Source organism: Cucurbita moschata, unplaced genomic scaffold (assembly GCF_002738365.1).
Source record: "Cucurbita moschata cultivar Rifu unplaced genomic scaffold, Cmos_1.0 Cmo_Scf00113, whole genome shotgun sequence".
NCBI classification, from domain to species: domain Eukaryota; kingdom Viridiplantae; phylum Streptophyta; class Magnoliopsida; order Cucurbitales; family Cucurbitaceae; genus Cucurbita; species Cucurbita moschata.
Window position 1 is genome coordinate 94,559 of NW_019268629.1, and position 14,908 is coordinate 109,466.

Consider the following 14,908-nt stretch of genomic DNA (forward strand, 5'->3'; position numbering starts at 1 on the left):
AGCTGCTTCGAACTTGAGTTCATTCCATTGCAACTACTCTTTCATTCATCATGATTTATAGTAAGCACAAGGTTTACACACCAAAAATCCTTCCACCTACTTTGAATTATATGTCAATAACACAGCTTCTTCCATCATACAGTTCATTGACAAACAGTGTCAATGCAAAACCATCGACTTAAACACAACAAGCACAGCAGACCCTAAACCACCAAACTATATATGAAAACCTTCGACCTTCGACCTTCGAAAATAGACGACTGTGGTGTGCTATAATAAATATTAACAGACTATACACACGAGTACGACGCCGAGAACATACGAAGTAATCTAAGCACACAAACCTGAATGAATAGTAACCGGAGAGATACACGCTTCTAACTGACCAAGAATTCTCCGCTTGCATGAACTTCTTTCACCCTCTTATCATACTCGTCTTCTTCTTCCTCTTCCTCTTCTTCCACCTTTCCATCGACATCCTCACTGCCTTCTTCGTCGTCTTCTTCTTCGGTTGCCCATCCAAAACCTTTGACGGGTTTTGACGATGGCGGTGGGTTTCTAGCCTCCCCCACAATTTTCATAATTTCATCCACAGTTTGGAGGGAGAAGCTCGGGTTGTCTCTCTTGTAATACGCTGCTTGAGCTGATTCGGTCAGTTCTCTTGGCAAGTTCTTCAAGAACCATGGATGATTCTTAATCTCCATTAAAGAAATTCTCTGTTAAACCATACAAATGTAGAGGTACTCAAATATTAAAAACGAGCGTATAAAAACGTCGTGGGGATGTCCCTATTGGCAGGGGAACATAGTGCAACAGAACGATATAAAAACTGAAGATTCGAAACATGAATGAAAAGTCGGGAAGTCAAATATTTGACCTCGGCTACTCCCACAAACCTGAGATGTAAGTTATATAAAAAAGTGAAGTAAACAACAAATGTGTTGTTCATCTTGATCTACCCTCAGTTATGTTTACAATCATTTATGAACAGTTGGGAACCTCACCTCTCCCAAACCTCTTTAAGGACCTCGCCACACCACTAAGAATTCTACTGTTTCTCTCAATCCACACTCCCCACAAGAAAGCAAAACAACAAGGCTGCCACAAGACCCTCCCTCCCCTTATTACGAAAGGGCGAGTTCGTCACGATCTCCACAAATAAAGACTAACATCCCTATTACGCACCCCAACACCGCAAACCAAACTAAAACAGAACTTTAGAGGATGGAAGCAAATAAGCAAACTGCCAACCACACGAGATAATTAGGATCCTCCTCCTACTGCAAGTGCAAAACCAAGAAAGAAGGTTCACCACCTCCAAAGACTCTCGACCAGTGGGAGGATGACGAAACGCAATAAAAGCTATCGCCCAGGAAAAGCCCTCTTGGGCGCTAGCAAAGGATGGCTGCAGAATTCAAACAAAAGCCATCTGCAAAGAATCTTCTTACCATTTACACCATTTCTCTCTATCCTTTAAGGTCCCCCCTTATACTAAACATATTGAATTCTTCTACATTCCTTTGTTAAAACCTTCAAAACAGCAAGAACTCCTCTTTTGCTGGTTATCTTTCGGATCCAACAACAACCAGTTTCTTATCTTCTTGAAGATCTGAAGATTCAGAGGAGTGATTATCAAGCCATCCAGTGGGTTTATTTGTGGCACTACCAAATGGAAATGTTGAAACAACTTCTTCCTATGAGTAGAGTATTTTCCTGTTCTTCTCTCTTTCATCTGAATCAATGGTATATATGTGTCTTTTACCCTTCACTTTTGAATTACTAACCTCTTCATCATCCCAAACACAAGTGAAGCGTAGCAGGTCAAACCCACCGCTAGTAGATATTGTCCGCTTTGGCCTGCTATGTATCGCCATCAGCCTCACGGTTTTAAAACGCGTCTATAAGGGAGAGGTTTCCACACCCTTATAAGGAATACTTCGTTCCCCTCTCCAACCGATGTGGGATCTCACAATCCACCCCCCTTGGAGGCCCAGTGTCCTCGCTGGCACACCGCCCGGTGTCTAGCTTTGATACAATTTGTAACAGCCCAAGCCCACCGCTAGCAGATATGGTCTGCTTTAGCCCGTTACATATCACCTTTAGCCTCACGGTTTTAAAACGCGTCTACAAGGAAGAAGTTTCTACACTCTTATAAAGAATGCTTTGTTCCCCTCTCCAACCGATGTAGGATCTCACATGAAGAAAGCTACAACCATGGTGCCAGCATACAACAACAAACTGACGAGAGAGAGAAGTGTTGGAGTGATTAATATGTGTTCGACAAGTATCAAATGTTAGAATTTCTAATACATATCGTGAACAAACACATTACCGAAACTAAGATATCTGCACTTCGTACATTGTAACTCATATCAGTCTACCGAGACTATAATTTTATCAAAAATCAGTCTCATAAATGTGATGAAAAGAGGGCAACACCAAGGCAGGAAAAAAAGGCTTAGAACATACTTAGTCGTGAACTAGTGGATTGTATGGTGAAATAAACATCACTTCAGCAGGGGAAATAGAGTATGAAATGAGCTAACGGAGAGTAAATAGCCTTCTACAAACATACAGTTAGCAATGCATCAACCAATGTCGGTATAGTTTCTTAGATTTCCTTAGATAAACATAATATTCTGTATAAACTACAAATATAATGCATAGACATTGCACATAAACTTGCCAATGAAACTTACCCTTGATGGATTAGGGACAAAAATACGAGAGAGAAGGTGTCGACAGTCTTGAGATATATGAACATAGTCTGGAATTTTGTACTGAACAGCCATAATACGCTGCCAAATAAAAAATAAAATAATAAAAAAGATGAATTACTTTTCTTTCCAAAGTGGCAATGTTGGGAAGTGATATACCTGAATCGTTTTCCTAAAATTTTTAGGATCCTCCTGATCCTCGAAAGGGTATGCACCAACCAACATGACATAAAGAGTTACTCCACATGACCACACATCTGCCATCTAAAAACAGGATAAAGAAATCAATTTAAAGAAGAAAAAAAAAAATAGCTGCTGCATTTGAGAAGAAAGTATATTCATTAATTCTTCTCCTACCAATAAGTATCTTACCATTTATTAGAAAAACTAAACTCTATCATGGTTACTAACTTATTATCTATGAGAGTCATTTCTCAATCGAAATGGACGTGAAACCATGTGTGTTGCTAACGTGCATAAGGCCTAACGTGAAACCATGGATGTTGGACGTAGCTAAGTTTTCACCAATATGATATCATCAACCCACTGAACTGGATGTTCATAAGCACCTTGCCGTCATACTCTCTTCGAGAAAGAACTTCTGGTGCTATATATGCTGGAGTACCAACAGTTGATTTTGGTCTTGAGTGCAGCAGGGATGACTAAACAAGAAATTGATAAGTTGGTTAGAAATGGTAGATGATGCCAATGGATCAAACAGCTTTGCATTTTCACAAACCTTGGAGTAACCGAAGTCGCATATCTTCAAGCGAGGTGCGGTGCTTCCATCTAAAAGTGTATTTTCTAGCTTAAGATCTCTATGACATATTTGCTGCAAAGTGAAATCAATTAGAAAGCGAACTCGATTTTTTAACCAGAAACTACACAATCTTCATTGGATTTTACCATTGAATGGCAATAGTTGACACCAGAAATTAGCTGCTGGAAGAAATATCTAGCCTGTAAAATGAAATAGGGTCAAAATGTCAAACAAAGAAATCGTGATTCCTAACATGGTATCAGAGCCATGCCCTTAAATTAGCCATGTAATATAATCCTCAAAATGTCGAACAAAGAAGTTGTAAGCCTCGAATGTGTAGTCAAAAGTGACTCGAGTGTCGAGCAAAGGGTGTACTTTGTTCGAGGACTCCAAAGAAGGAGTCAAGCCTCAATTAAAGGGAGATTGTTCGACTCAGAGGAGGCTCTATAGTGTACTTTGTCCGAGGGGAGGATTGTTGGGAATAATATGGATTTATAAGTAAGGAATACATCTCCATTGGTATGAGGCCTTTTGGGGAAGCCCAAAGCAAAGCCACGAGAGCTTATGCTCAAAGTGGACAATATCATACCATTATAGAGAGTCGTGATTCCTAACAAAAAAGGAAAAATGGATAAGGAGGTAGACCTCATCTTCACTGAAACGGCCAGCATTACAAATTCTTTCAAACAGCTCTCCCCCAGCAGCATATTCCATCACTATAGCCAAATGCGTTGGTGTCAAAACAACCTGCAAATCATAAACCAACTTCAAATCTATTTCTTAATCCAAAACTTGATGCATTTAACAGCTTCATCACGTTCTTAATTCATAGAATCAAAATTTTGGCAATTGCATGATATTAGATTACAGAAATCTTAAAAGGGTAAGAACTTGCCTCCTTGAAACGAATTATATTAGGATGCCGAAGCGATCGATGGTTTATAATCTCTCTAGCCACATTCTCATCTATCTGTCAATACAATCAAAACAGAAAGAAACAGCCACAAATCGTCTTAAATGATCAAAATCCCCCAATTCAAGAAGCCATAGAGAACAAGGTTGAGATAAATCAAAATCCCCAACTTCTTCGAAACAGAAGATTTTCATATAATTTCCAGTGGAAAATGGAGAGAAGAAGAAGAAACCTTGTGACCGCGCTCTATGTACTTCATGGCAACAAGCTCTTTGGTTTCCTTGTGGCGGAGGAGTCTGGCAACGCCGAAATTGCCAGCGCCCAGATCCTTAACGATCTCGTATTTGTCCATCCGAGCTGCAGAATCGAAGAACAGAGCGAGGCAGAAGCAAAAAAGGAGAGAAGAAAAAGAAGAAGGGGAAAATGGAAGGGAATTGAGAGGGTGGTAAAGAAGAGCTAAAAATGGTAGGGATCAGATCCAAAAAGCAAAATGGGTTCCTCCATATATATAGTGGTGGGGTCAGGGAGAAGCCATAAACGAGAGAGAGAAGGAGAGGCATTACGCTAAATCACATGTAAAAGAAGGAATTACAATGGAGAATGAGAATGAATGTCTTTCATGGACGCTACGATACCAATTATTCCTTCTCTCTTCCTTTCTTCTTCTTCTCTCTCATATTGGATTCCTCCATTTTTCTACTCTCAAAATCCATTATGTATATATATATATATAGATAATTATATTTATTTATTACTTCGAACTCTTAAATTAAAAAATTTATGGTTGGGTTCCATTGAGTTGGGTTCATTTTTTAATAAGAGTTGTTTGGGTTGTAAAAATTTATGAACAATTGAGTTAGAGTCTAAAAAATGTCTCAATGCAATTCACGGAACACCTCTGAAAAAAAATATACTTCAAATATAAAATTAGTGTAATAAAAAAGTGATTTTAAGTGTCGAACATTGTTCAAGGGCTTCGGAGAAAGGAGTCGAGCCTCGATTAAGAGGAGACTGTTCGAGGGTTCCATAGGTCTTAGGGGAGGCTCTATGGTATACTTTGTTGGAGGAGAGAATTGCCGAGAATTATTGATGGGGGAGTTTCACATCGGCTAATTAAAGGGATGATCATCTCCATTGGAACGAGACATTTAGAGAAAACAAAAAACAAACCCACGAGAGCTTATGCTCAAAGAGATTTGAAACGACACGTTTAAGTATCGTCAATGTGTCATAATCTCGGCATGCAAATCCCATGTGACATGCACAAAACTTCAAAATCTCTCATAAAGCTGCTTAGTTGTTGTTGATGGCCACATTTGTTGGCGTCTCGTAAAGGAAGTTTGAGGTGAGCTGAATGAGTGATGTGCAAAGCCACAAATGAAGCACACAACGACACACCTTAGGGTTATATAGCAATCACTTGTCTACTGCATGACCAGAGTGCTTGGTTTTGAGCCCAATGGCATGCCATTCACTGTAATATAAACACACTTTCCACTCATAACTATGCTACAAAAGGTAACTAAATCGTAAATGGAAGGTTTAGCCTCACGAGCTTCATCTAAATTATCTTCTTTCGAAAAGAGAACCACCTCACTTTGAACCAGCAACCTCCTCAACACTCAACGCTAAATATATGGCGTAGAAAGCGGTCGATCAATGAACTAACGTTTTATTTTTATTTAAAACAATAATTTGAATATATGACTCAAACAATCCAACTCAAAAGATTTATGCTTGGATTGAGTTCATTACTTAATAAGAGATGTGTTGGTTGAAAAATTTACAGATCCGAGCAACTGGGTTGGGTCTAAAATATGTTCCAACCCAACCCACGAACACTCCTACTTCAAATACTCTACTCCATTCATTAAAGCTAACTTATTTTAGATTAAGAAATACACGTGCATAACACGACAAATGCACTTGATAATACTTGGGAGGTGAAAATAGTGTTCAAAAAGCTAATTTTCAAAAGTAAAATAGTTATCGAACGAAATTTTTATAACACGATTTTCAATATAAGCTCGTTCGAATACATCTACGAGTAGGTATACACAAGTAGTATTCAAACTTGTGTCATACCCTTATTTATTTTAACAACGCCGGCATGCAAATCCCTGATTAGTTGTTGTTGTCTTGTAAGGGAAGTTTTGGAGGTGAGGTGAAGGCGAAGGGGCTGTTGAAGGATCGGCAAAAGCACAAATGAGTATCACAATAGCAACGCGTAGGGTCACCGCAATCACTTGGGGTACTGCATGTGATGTGTATCAGAGAGCTTGGTTTTAAGCCCAACGGCATGCCATTCACTGCACAGTATAAACCAACACTTTAAACAACTATTTTTGGCTGTAATTACTTATAAGGTGAGAGCTTTTACCTGAACTAAACACGGGTATGAACAAGATGATCGCAGCTAAGAAAGCGAGTTCAGTACACAACTTTCCAGCCATGACTATGGTTATGGTTGAGTTTCTTAAAAGGCTTATATAGTTCGGGTGTTCTTATATAAGGTAACTAAATCAGGGGATGAATGAAATAAATGGAAGGTTTAGCCTCACTAGGTTCAATGGATGCATTCACTAGGTTCAATGGATGCATTTGAAAAACGTATGAACACATGCATGAAATTGGGGTAAACTTTTCGTACCGAGTTTGAAATATAGTTTTGACAATTAGGATTGTATAACTCGTACATTCGATGTAGATGAAACAAAAGAAGAAAGAAGATGAACGGAGAAATAGACATGGAGACACTGGTGTTGAAGATATTTGGCATTCCATTATGGTTTAGCATATGTATCATATTTGATCCTTGATCGTAGGTTAATATGTTGTATTGTTGAGGATATTTAGCCTTTGGTTACGATTTAACATATGCATTATATTTGACAGATTATACGCTAATATCTTGTATTCTTTTATTACTCTTTTCCATTTTCTTTGTAATCTATTTGATCTTATCTGAGTCGGTAAGTAATTATATATGGAAAATTCTCATCTAATTTAGAAACTTCCTTCTTTTTTCTCTCTGGCTTTTGAATTCTCTTCTCATCTTCTTCCTTTCAATACTCTGATCCATATGGTCACCGTCAAGCTTTCTTCTTCCAATTATCTTCTTTGGAAAAGACAACTTCTTACTCTCTTTGAGAGTTAAGATATGTTGAGCTTCGTTGATGGAACTTTAGTTTTACCACCTCAGTTTAAACCAACAACGTCCTAACTAAGTTGTGAGGTCTTATAGACATGAGTACATGTTTTTTCTTACTTTTTTTATGCTTAGGACAATAGTTAGTGGATATGGTATGATACTAAAACGAGAAAACAACTTTTCTAAATGATTAAGTGACCCTCGTCCTAAGGAGGAAAAAAAGTGTCAATATTAATAAGTAAAGCGAGAAAACAACTCTTATGAATGAGTTAGTGACCCTTGTCCTGAAGAGGAAAAAAAATGTCAATATTAATAAGTATGGAAAATGACTCGAAAATGACCCGACAATGAAAGTGTTTAAGTTTCATATTTTAACTAAACACATGTGTCAAATTCATCAAATTTGAGCGTTTCTTACAATTTCATTGAAAAATATTGAAAGAATCTTATTTTATTCACATAATGATTAAAGTGCCTCCGCTAGGGTGTTCTCGACAGGGATGAGGTTGTGAGGTCTTATAGACATGAGTAAATGTTTTTTTTCTTCTTCCTTCTTAGGACAATCTTGAGTGGATATGATATGATACTAAAACGAGAAAATAACTTTTCTGAATAAATTAATGACCCTCATCCCAAAGAGGAAAAAAGTGCTAATGTTAACTCATATGGAAAATGATTCGAAAATAGCTAAAAAATGAAAGTGTTTAAGTTTCGTATTTTAACCAAACATATGTGTCAAATTCATCAAGCTTTAGCATTCCTTACAGTTTCCTTAAAAAATATTAAAAGAAACTTAGTTTTTCACATAATGATTTAAGTGCCCCCATTTGGGTCTTCTCGATAGTGTTTAGTTTGTGAGGTCATATAGACACGAGTAAATGTTCTTTTTCTAACTTATTTTACGATTAGGACAATCTTTAGTTGATATGGTCCGTTACTAAAACGAGAAAATAACTTTTCTGAACGAGTTAACGACCCTTGTCTCAAATTGGAAAAAAAGTGACAATGTTAACACCTAAGGAAAATGACTCGAAAATGGCCCGAATGGGAAAGTGTTTAATTTTCGTGTTTTAACTAAACATATGTGTCAAATTCCTCAAACTTGAGCATTCCTTACCGTTTCGTTCAAAAATATTGAAAGAAACTTAGTTTTTTCACATAATGATTTAAGTGCCTCCATTAGGGTCTGCTCGAGAGAGCTGAGGTTGTGAGATCTTATAGACATGAGCCAATGTTTTTTTTTTTCTTCCTTATTTTATGCTTAGGACAATCTTTAGTGGATAAGATATTGTTAAAGATCACGTATTTGTTTAGATTGCTGTATCTGATTAAATCTCCTTCTAGTTAGAAGTTAAATTTTGATTTGATTTAGTTTTTTATTTGTTTACTGGTTTGTAACCAGATTTTCTGCAGATTTGTAGGTAGATTTTCTAAATATATTTTTGTATTATATATATATATATAGAGGATTCCTGATCTTCATAATATAATCTTCTCATCAACCATTCAATCACTCATCCTTTTACTAACAATTGGTATCAGAGCTATCTTCTTAAGGGATCTGTGAGATCAAAATGGGAGGAGAATCCAATTTTTCAACTGTTGCACCACCCGTCTTCGATGTAGATAATTATCAAATGTGGGTAGTTCGTATGGTGACTTATCTGGAGGCTTTGTATCTTTGGTAAGCAATAGAAGAGGATTACGAGATCCCTCCACTTCCAGCAAATCTTACTGTAGCACAAATCAAAGTACAAAAGGACAAGAAGACAAGAAAATCAAAGGCAAAAGTTTGCCTATTTGTAGCTATATCTCAGATGATCTTCATGTAAATAATGTCCCTTAAAACAACAAAGGAAATCTGGGATTATCTCGTGGCTAAATATGAAGAAGATGAGAGGATTCGTGGAATGAAAGTCCTGAATTTGATTAGGGATTTTGAGTTGCAGAAGATGAAATAGTCTAAATCGGTGAAAGAGTGCTCTGACAGACTTCTCAGCATTGCCAACAAGGTGAGATTGCTTGGTTCTGTGTTAAATGATTCCAGGATCGTTGAAAAGCTGCTAGTCGCTGTTCCAGAAGAGTTTGAAGCCACCATTACTACTCTGGAGAACACCAAAGACCTGTCAAAGATTTTTCTTACAGAGCTCTTGAACGCTTTACAAGCACAAGAGCAAAGGAGGTCTATGAGGCAAAAAGGGGTGATTGAAGGTGTCTTACATGTCAAGCATCAAGACAATAGCAGGTATAAAAACAAGAAAATTTTCAAAAACCAATCGACGAATGGAGATTCATCTGCCAATTATCAGAAGACAAAAGGAGGAGGTTCTAAAAAATCCTATCCACCTTGCCGCCATTGTGAGAAGAAAGGTCATCCACCATACAAGGGCTGGAGAAGACCTAATACGTTCTGCTCCAAATGCAATCAACTTGGACATGAAGCTGTGATCTGCAAAGCCAAAGAGCAAGTGAAAGAAGTAGATGCACAGGTAATTGATCAAGAAGAAGAAGATCAATTGTTTGTGATCACCCCAGGCAAAGAATCAAGTGAGAGCTGGTTGATTGACAGTGGGTGCACAAACCATATGACATATGATAAGGAGTTTTTTGAGGAATCAAGAGATACTGAAGTCAAGAGAGTGAGGATTGGCAATGGTGAACACTTGGAAATCAAAGGAAAAGATGCAGTAGCTATAAGGAGTTTTTTCTTGTTTTTATACCTGCTATTGTCTTGATGCTTGACATGTAAGACACCTTCAATCACCCCTTCTTGCCTCATAGACCTCATTTGCTCTTGTGCTTGTAAAGCATTCAAGAGCTCTGTAAGAGAAATCTTTGACAGGTCTTTGGTATTCTCCAGAGTAATAATGGTGGCTTCAAACTTCTCTTGAATAGTGACTAGCAGCTTTTCAATGATCTTGGAATCATTTAACATAGAACCAAGCAATCTCACCTTGTTGGCAATGCTGAGAAGTCTGTCAGAGTACTCTTTCACCGACTCAGACTCCTTCATCTTCTGCAACTCGAAATCCCTAATCAAATTCAAGACTTTCATTCCACAAATCCTCTCATCTTCTCCATATTCAGCCTTGAGATAATCCCAAATTTTCTTTGCTGTTTTGAGGGACATTATTCGCATGAAGATCATTTGAGATACAGCGGCAAATAGGCAAGCTTTTGCCTTTGAGTTTCTTGTCTTCTTTTCCTTCTATACTTTGATTTGTGCTACAGTAGGATTTGCTGGAAGCCGAGGAACCTCGTAATCCTCTCTTCCTAAAGATCCAAAGCCTCTAGATAAGTCTCCATACGAACTGCCCACATTTAATAATTGTCTTCATTGAAGACTAGTGGTGCAACAACTGAAAAATTGGATTCTCTCCCCATTTTGAACTCCTCATAGATCCCTTAAGAAGATAGCACTCATACAATGGTTAGTGAAAAAATGAGTGATTGAATGGTTGATGGGAAGATTATATTATGAAGAACAAGAATGTTCTATATATAGAGAATACAAGAAAATATTTAGAAAATCTACCTAAAGATCTAAAGAAAATCTGATAACAAATAAGTAAACAAATCAAAAACTAAATCAAATCAAAACTAAATCAAATTAAATCAAATCAAAGCTAAATCTAACTCCTATCTATAAGGAGATTTAATCGGATACAACAATCTAAACCAAAATGAGATATGGTATGATACTAAAACGAGAAAAAAACTTTTTTGAACAAGTTATTGACCCTTATCTCAAGGATGAAACAAAGTGTAAAGGTAACTTGTGTAAAATAACTCGACAATGGCCTGAAAATGAAAGTGTTTAAGTTTCCTATTTTAACTAAACATATGTTTCAAATTTATCAAATTTGAGTGTTCCTTAGAGTTGTTCAAAAATATTGAAAGAAACTTAGTTTTTTCACATAATGATTTAAGTGCCTCAATTTGGGTCTTCTCGAAAGTGTTCAGGTTGTGAGGTCTTATAGACACAAGTACATGTTTTTTTCTTCCGTATTTTTCAATTAAGACAATCTTTAGTATATATGGTCTGATACTAAAATGAGAAAAGAACTTTTTTGAACGAGTTAATGACCCTCATCTCAAGGAGGAAAAAAAGTGTCAATGTTAACACCAATATAAGACGACTCGACAATGGCCTGAAAATGAAAATATTTATTTTTGTACTTTTACTAAACATATGTCATATTCATCAAATTTGAGCGTTCCTTACAGTTTCTTTGAAAAATATTAAAAGAAACTTAGTTTTTTTACATAATTATTTAAGTGCCTCCGTTAGGGTCTTATCGACAGGGTTGAGGTTGTGATGTCTTATAGACAGGAGTAAATATTTTTTTTTTCTTCTTTATTTTATGTTTAGTACAATCTTGTGTGGACATGATTTGATACTAAAACGAGAAAACAACTTTTCTGAACAAGTTAATGACCCTCGTCTCAAAGAGGAAAAAAAGTGTCAATGTTAACACCTATGGAAAATGACTCGAAAATGGTCGAAAATGTAAGTGTTTTAAGTTTCATATTTTAACTAAGCATATGTGTCAAATTCATCAAATTTGAGCGTTCACTAAGTTTCGTTGGACTTTGTATGAGGCTTCTTTGGATTTTGCATGTACCGATGAATGACTGCAACTTCATTTTCAAATTCCTTTGGTTGGTCCATGTAGATCTCTCTATCTAACTCTCCATGCAAAAACTATTCTTCACAACCATCGGTCATAATTTTCAGTCATTACTTACCGTAAATGCTAGTAGGATCCATATGGTAATGATCTTCACCATTAGACTAAACGTTTCATCATAGTCAAGTTCATATTGTTGAGAGAACCCTTGAGCTACAGTATGAACATTGTATCTCTTGATCGATCCATCCGAGGTACACTTCATTTTGTAAATCCACTTACAAGAGATAGGTTTGACATCTTCTAGTATTGACACTAGTTTCGAGGTTTTATTTTGCACCAACACTATTGTTATGAATATTTAGTTCTGAATTATAGTTTACCACATATATCATATTTGTTCTTTTATTAAAGGCAAATATCTTACTGCTTACCAAAAGTATCATATTTTCCATTATACAGAGAAATATATTGTATCCATTTATTGATATTTTCATATCTTTGATAATTTATTTGATTCTCTAATAATTATAAATTGAGAGCTTTCACCCATTTAAGTGGGGTGGTTTTAGAAAATATTTTCATGTTATCAGAGCCCTTTTTGTTTAGCAACCCCGATTCTTTATTTTCAATGGCTTCTTAAGTCTTTACTCATCTTCTTTTCCACCACCATTATTGGCATTGATGCTGTAGGGGCAGTCAACATGGCTGCCGCAGGCGAAGCTGATTGATTACTCTTCGGTTCCGCCTTTTGGCCTCCAAATCACCCTTTACCATACTCTGTACATACAACCTCACCTTCTTCATTGATTTCCCTTTAGCCAACATAGCCTCTCTTATTTTCTTCCCAATCGACCCTTCATCCTTTACAAAAATCCTAACCTCATGATCCTCATCAGCATTCTCATCGAAAATATACGGAATCTTGACAAGCCCATCGACCTTTCGCAGAGTTACCTTCGGAATTTGGGCACCGCACTGGCCTCTTCGCCAACAAAGTCGTCGCTGGCCTCCTCGCTAAAATCGTCTCCTTCACCCACTGTGGCAACTCTTTCGACTTCAACACTGTCTTCGTCCTTTACTCTGGGGGACATGGCTCCCTCTCTGTCCATTGGAACTTCACCACCTGCTATGGCGTCGGCTACTTCTTCACTGGCTCTGCCTACTGTTCTATCACCGGCCTCCACTCCTAGCAATGGTGGTGCTGTGAACAAAATCGTTATCTCTGGATCTATCATTGTGGCTCTTCACCCACTCCTGATGATCTCTTTATTAGTCAGTTAAAATATGCTTGAGATATTCTTACTAGTGCTCATTTGTTTGATAGCAAACCAGTCCACAAGGCGCAGACCCCACTCCGTCGTTGCCCCTCTCTTTCTTTCTTCGTCTAAAATACACCTAGAGTCCACATTCTTAGTTTCTGCCCTCTTCTTCATCTCTTCTTCCTAAACACCTCCGAACCCTCTCTCTCTCTCTATCTCTTGCCCTTTTCTCATAATAGAGTTACTATCCAATTCTGAAACCTCGACCTTGTGTCTCTATAGTCCACTCCCCGTGGAATTCTTACATGGATTTCTATTCTCTGCTTTTTTTGTTCTATTCACAACTTAACCAAAGCCCTTAAAATGGCTCTCTCTCTCTCTATTCTCCTTCTTCACCTGGGTTTTCCCTCCTACTTCGTGGGTTAGACATATTTTCGTCGGAGCCAAGACAGCATCGCCGTTGTCTGATGATCTCACTGCAATTTTCGATGGCGAAGAAAATACTATGCCGCCCAACTCAGACGGTTCGTCTGAACTAGGTTGCTGACATCTTCATAAAAAGTGTTTCTCAATCTCTCTTTGAATATTTCAAATCCAAGCTTCACGTTCGTTCAAATCCAACGCTTAGCTTGCGGGGGTGTTAAGGATATTTAGCACTGAATTATAGTTACCATATATATCATATTTGATCTTTTAATTATTTGCCTTCTATTATGACTTACGATACGTATCATATTTGCCGTTCTAGTCCAGACAAATATATTGTATCCCTTTATTACTTCTTTTATATCTTTAGTAATTTATTTGATTATCTAAATAATTATGAATAGAAAACTTTCGCTCGCATTTAGGTGGGGTGGTTTTAACAAATATGATCAACTATAAATTCTTCTCTATTGTCTCAGTCATATTGTGATGTTTTTTCATATATTTCTTTCTTCGTATATCTCTAGCTCTGTAACTTAGTTTTCTTTTCACCACGTTCATGTAATAGGGTGAAGAATGAAAAGTAAATAAATAAATAAGATAAGTTAATTAATAAATAATAATAACACAACAGATCTCATCTCTCCACCAACCTCTTATAATTCCTTCCCTAAAATACTTCCACCGACTCTTCTTCTCACACTACCCTCCATCAATTTCCTGAAAAATAATAATAATAATAATAATAATAATAATAATAATAATAAATTTGGTTGCAATAGTTATGTTATACATCTTACATTTTAGTTCCATGAACTAATAGTTATGATATTTTGAAGTTACATTTTACATTTCGTTACAATAGTCATCATATTTGAAGTTTACCCATTTCGTTCCATGGATAAGGTCAATAGTCATGTTATACATTTTACATTTTTCTTTTTCTTTCATCGAATCATATTAATTTTATTGCAATTAATTACTTTAAATAATTTTATATGAGTAGTAAGAAGGGATTAAAATTCGTCAAAAAAAAAAAAAAAAAAAT

At 36.7% G+C, this 14,908-nt stretch overlaps 1 protein-coding gene and 1 long non-coding RNA gene across 2 annotated transcripts; both read right to left on the reverse strand.

Moving 5' to 3' along the window:
- Positions 1-18: 18 nt before the first annotated feature.
- On the reverse strand, positions 19-4,991 carry LOC111439868 (serine/threonine-protein kinase SRK2A-like). Its single transcript, XM_023077333.1, has 9 exons — positions 4,623-4,991; positions 4,373-4,447; positions 4,123-4,224; positions 3,624-3,677; positions 3,457-3,549; positions 3,287-3,379; positions 2,877-2,981; positions 2,700-2,798; positions 19-716 (listed from the first exon to the last, which is right to left on the reverse strand). Exons 1-9 carry the CDS (start codon positions 4,740-4,742, stop codon positions 378-380), a joined length of 1,080 nt encoding a protein of 359 aa, XP_022933101.1. The 5' UTR covers positions 4,743-4,991; the 3' UTR covers positions 19-377.
- A 1,364-nt stretch (positions 4,992-6,355) lies between these two features.
- Positions 6,356-6,867, reverse strand: LOC111439869. Its single transcript, XR_002709875.1, has 2 exons — positions 6,771-6,867; positions 6,356-6,699 (listed from the first exon to the last, which is right to left on the reverse strand). It is a non-coding gene; the product is annotated as an uncharacterized LOC111439869 (long non-coding RNA).
- Positions 6,868-14,908: the final 8,041 nt, after the last annotated feature.

Coding starts and splice junctions, on each gene's coding strand:
- LOC111439868 (XM_023077333.1), bottom strand. CDS start 4,742: ATGGACAAATACGAGATCGTTAAGGATCTGGGCGCTGGCAATTTCGGC. Junction 4,225..4,372: donor ATATAATTCGTTTCAAGGAG/GCAAGTTCTTAC, acceptor TATGATTTGCAG/GTTGTTTTGACACCAACGCA. Junction 3,380..3,456: donor GCGACTTCGGTTACTCCAAG/GTTTGTGAAAAT, acceptor TTTCTTGTTTAG/TCATCCCTGCTGCACTCAAG.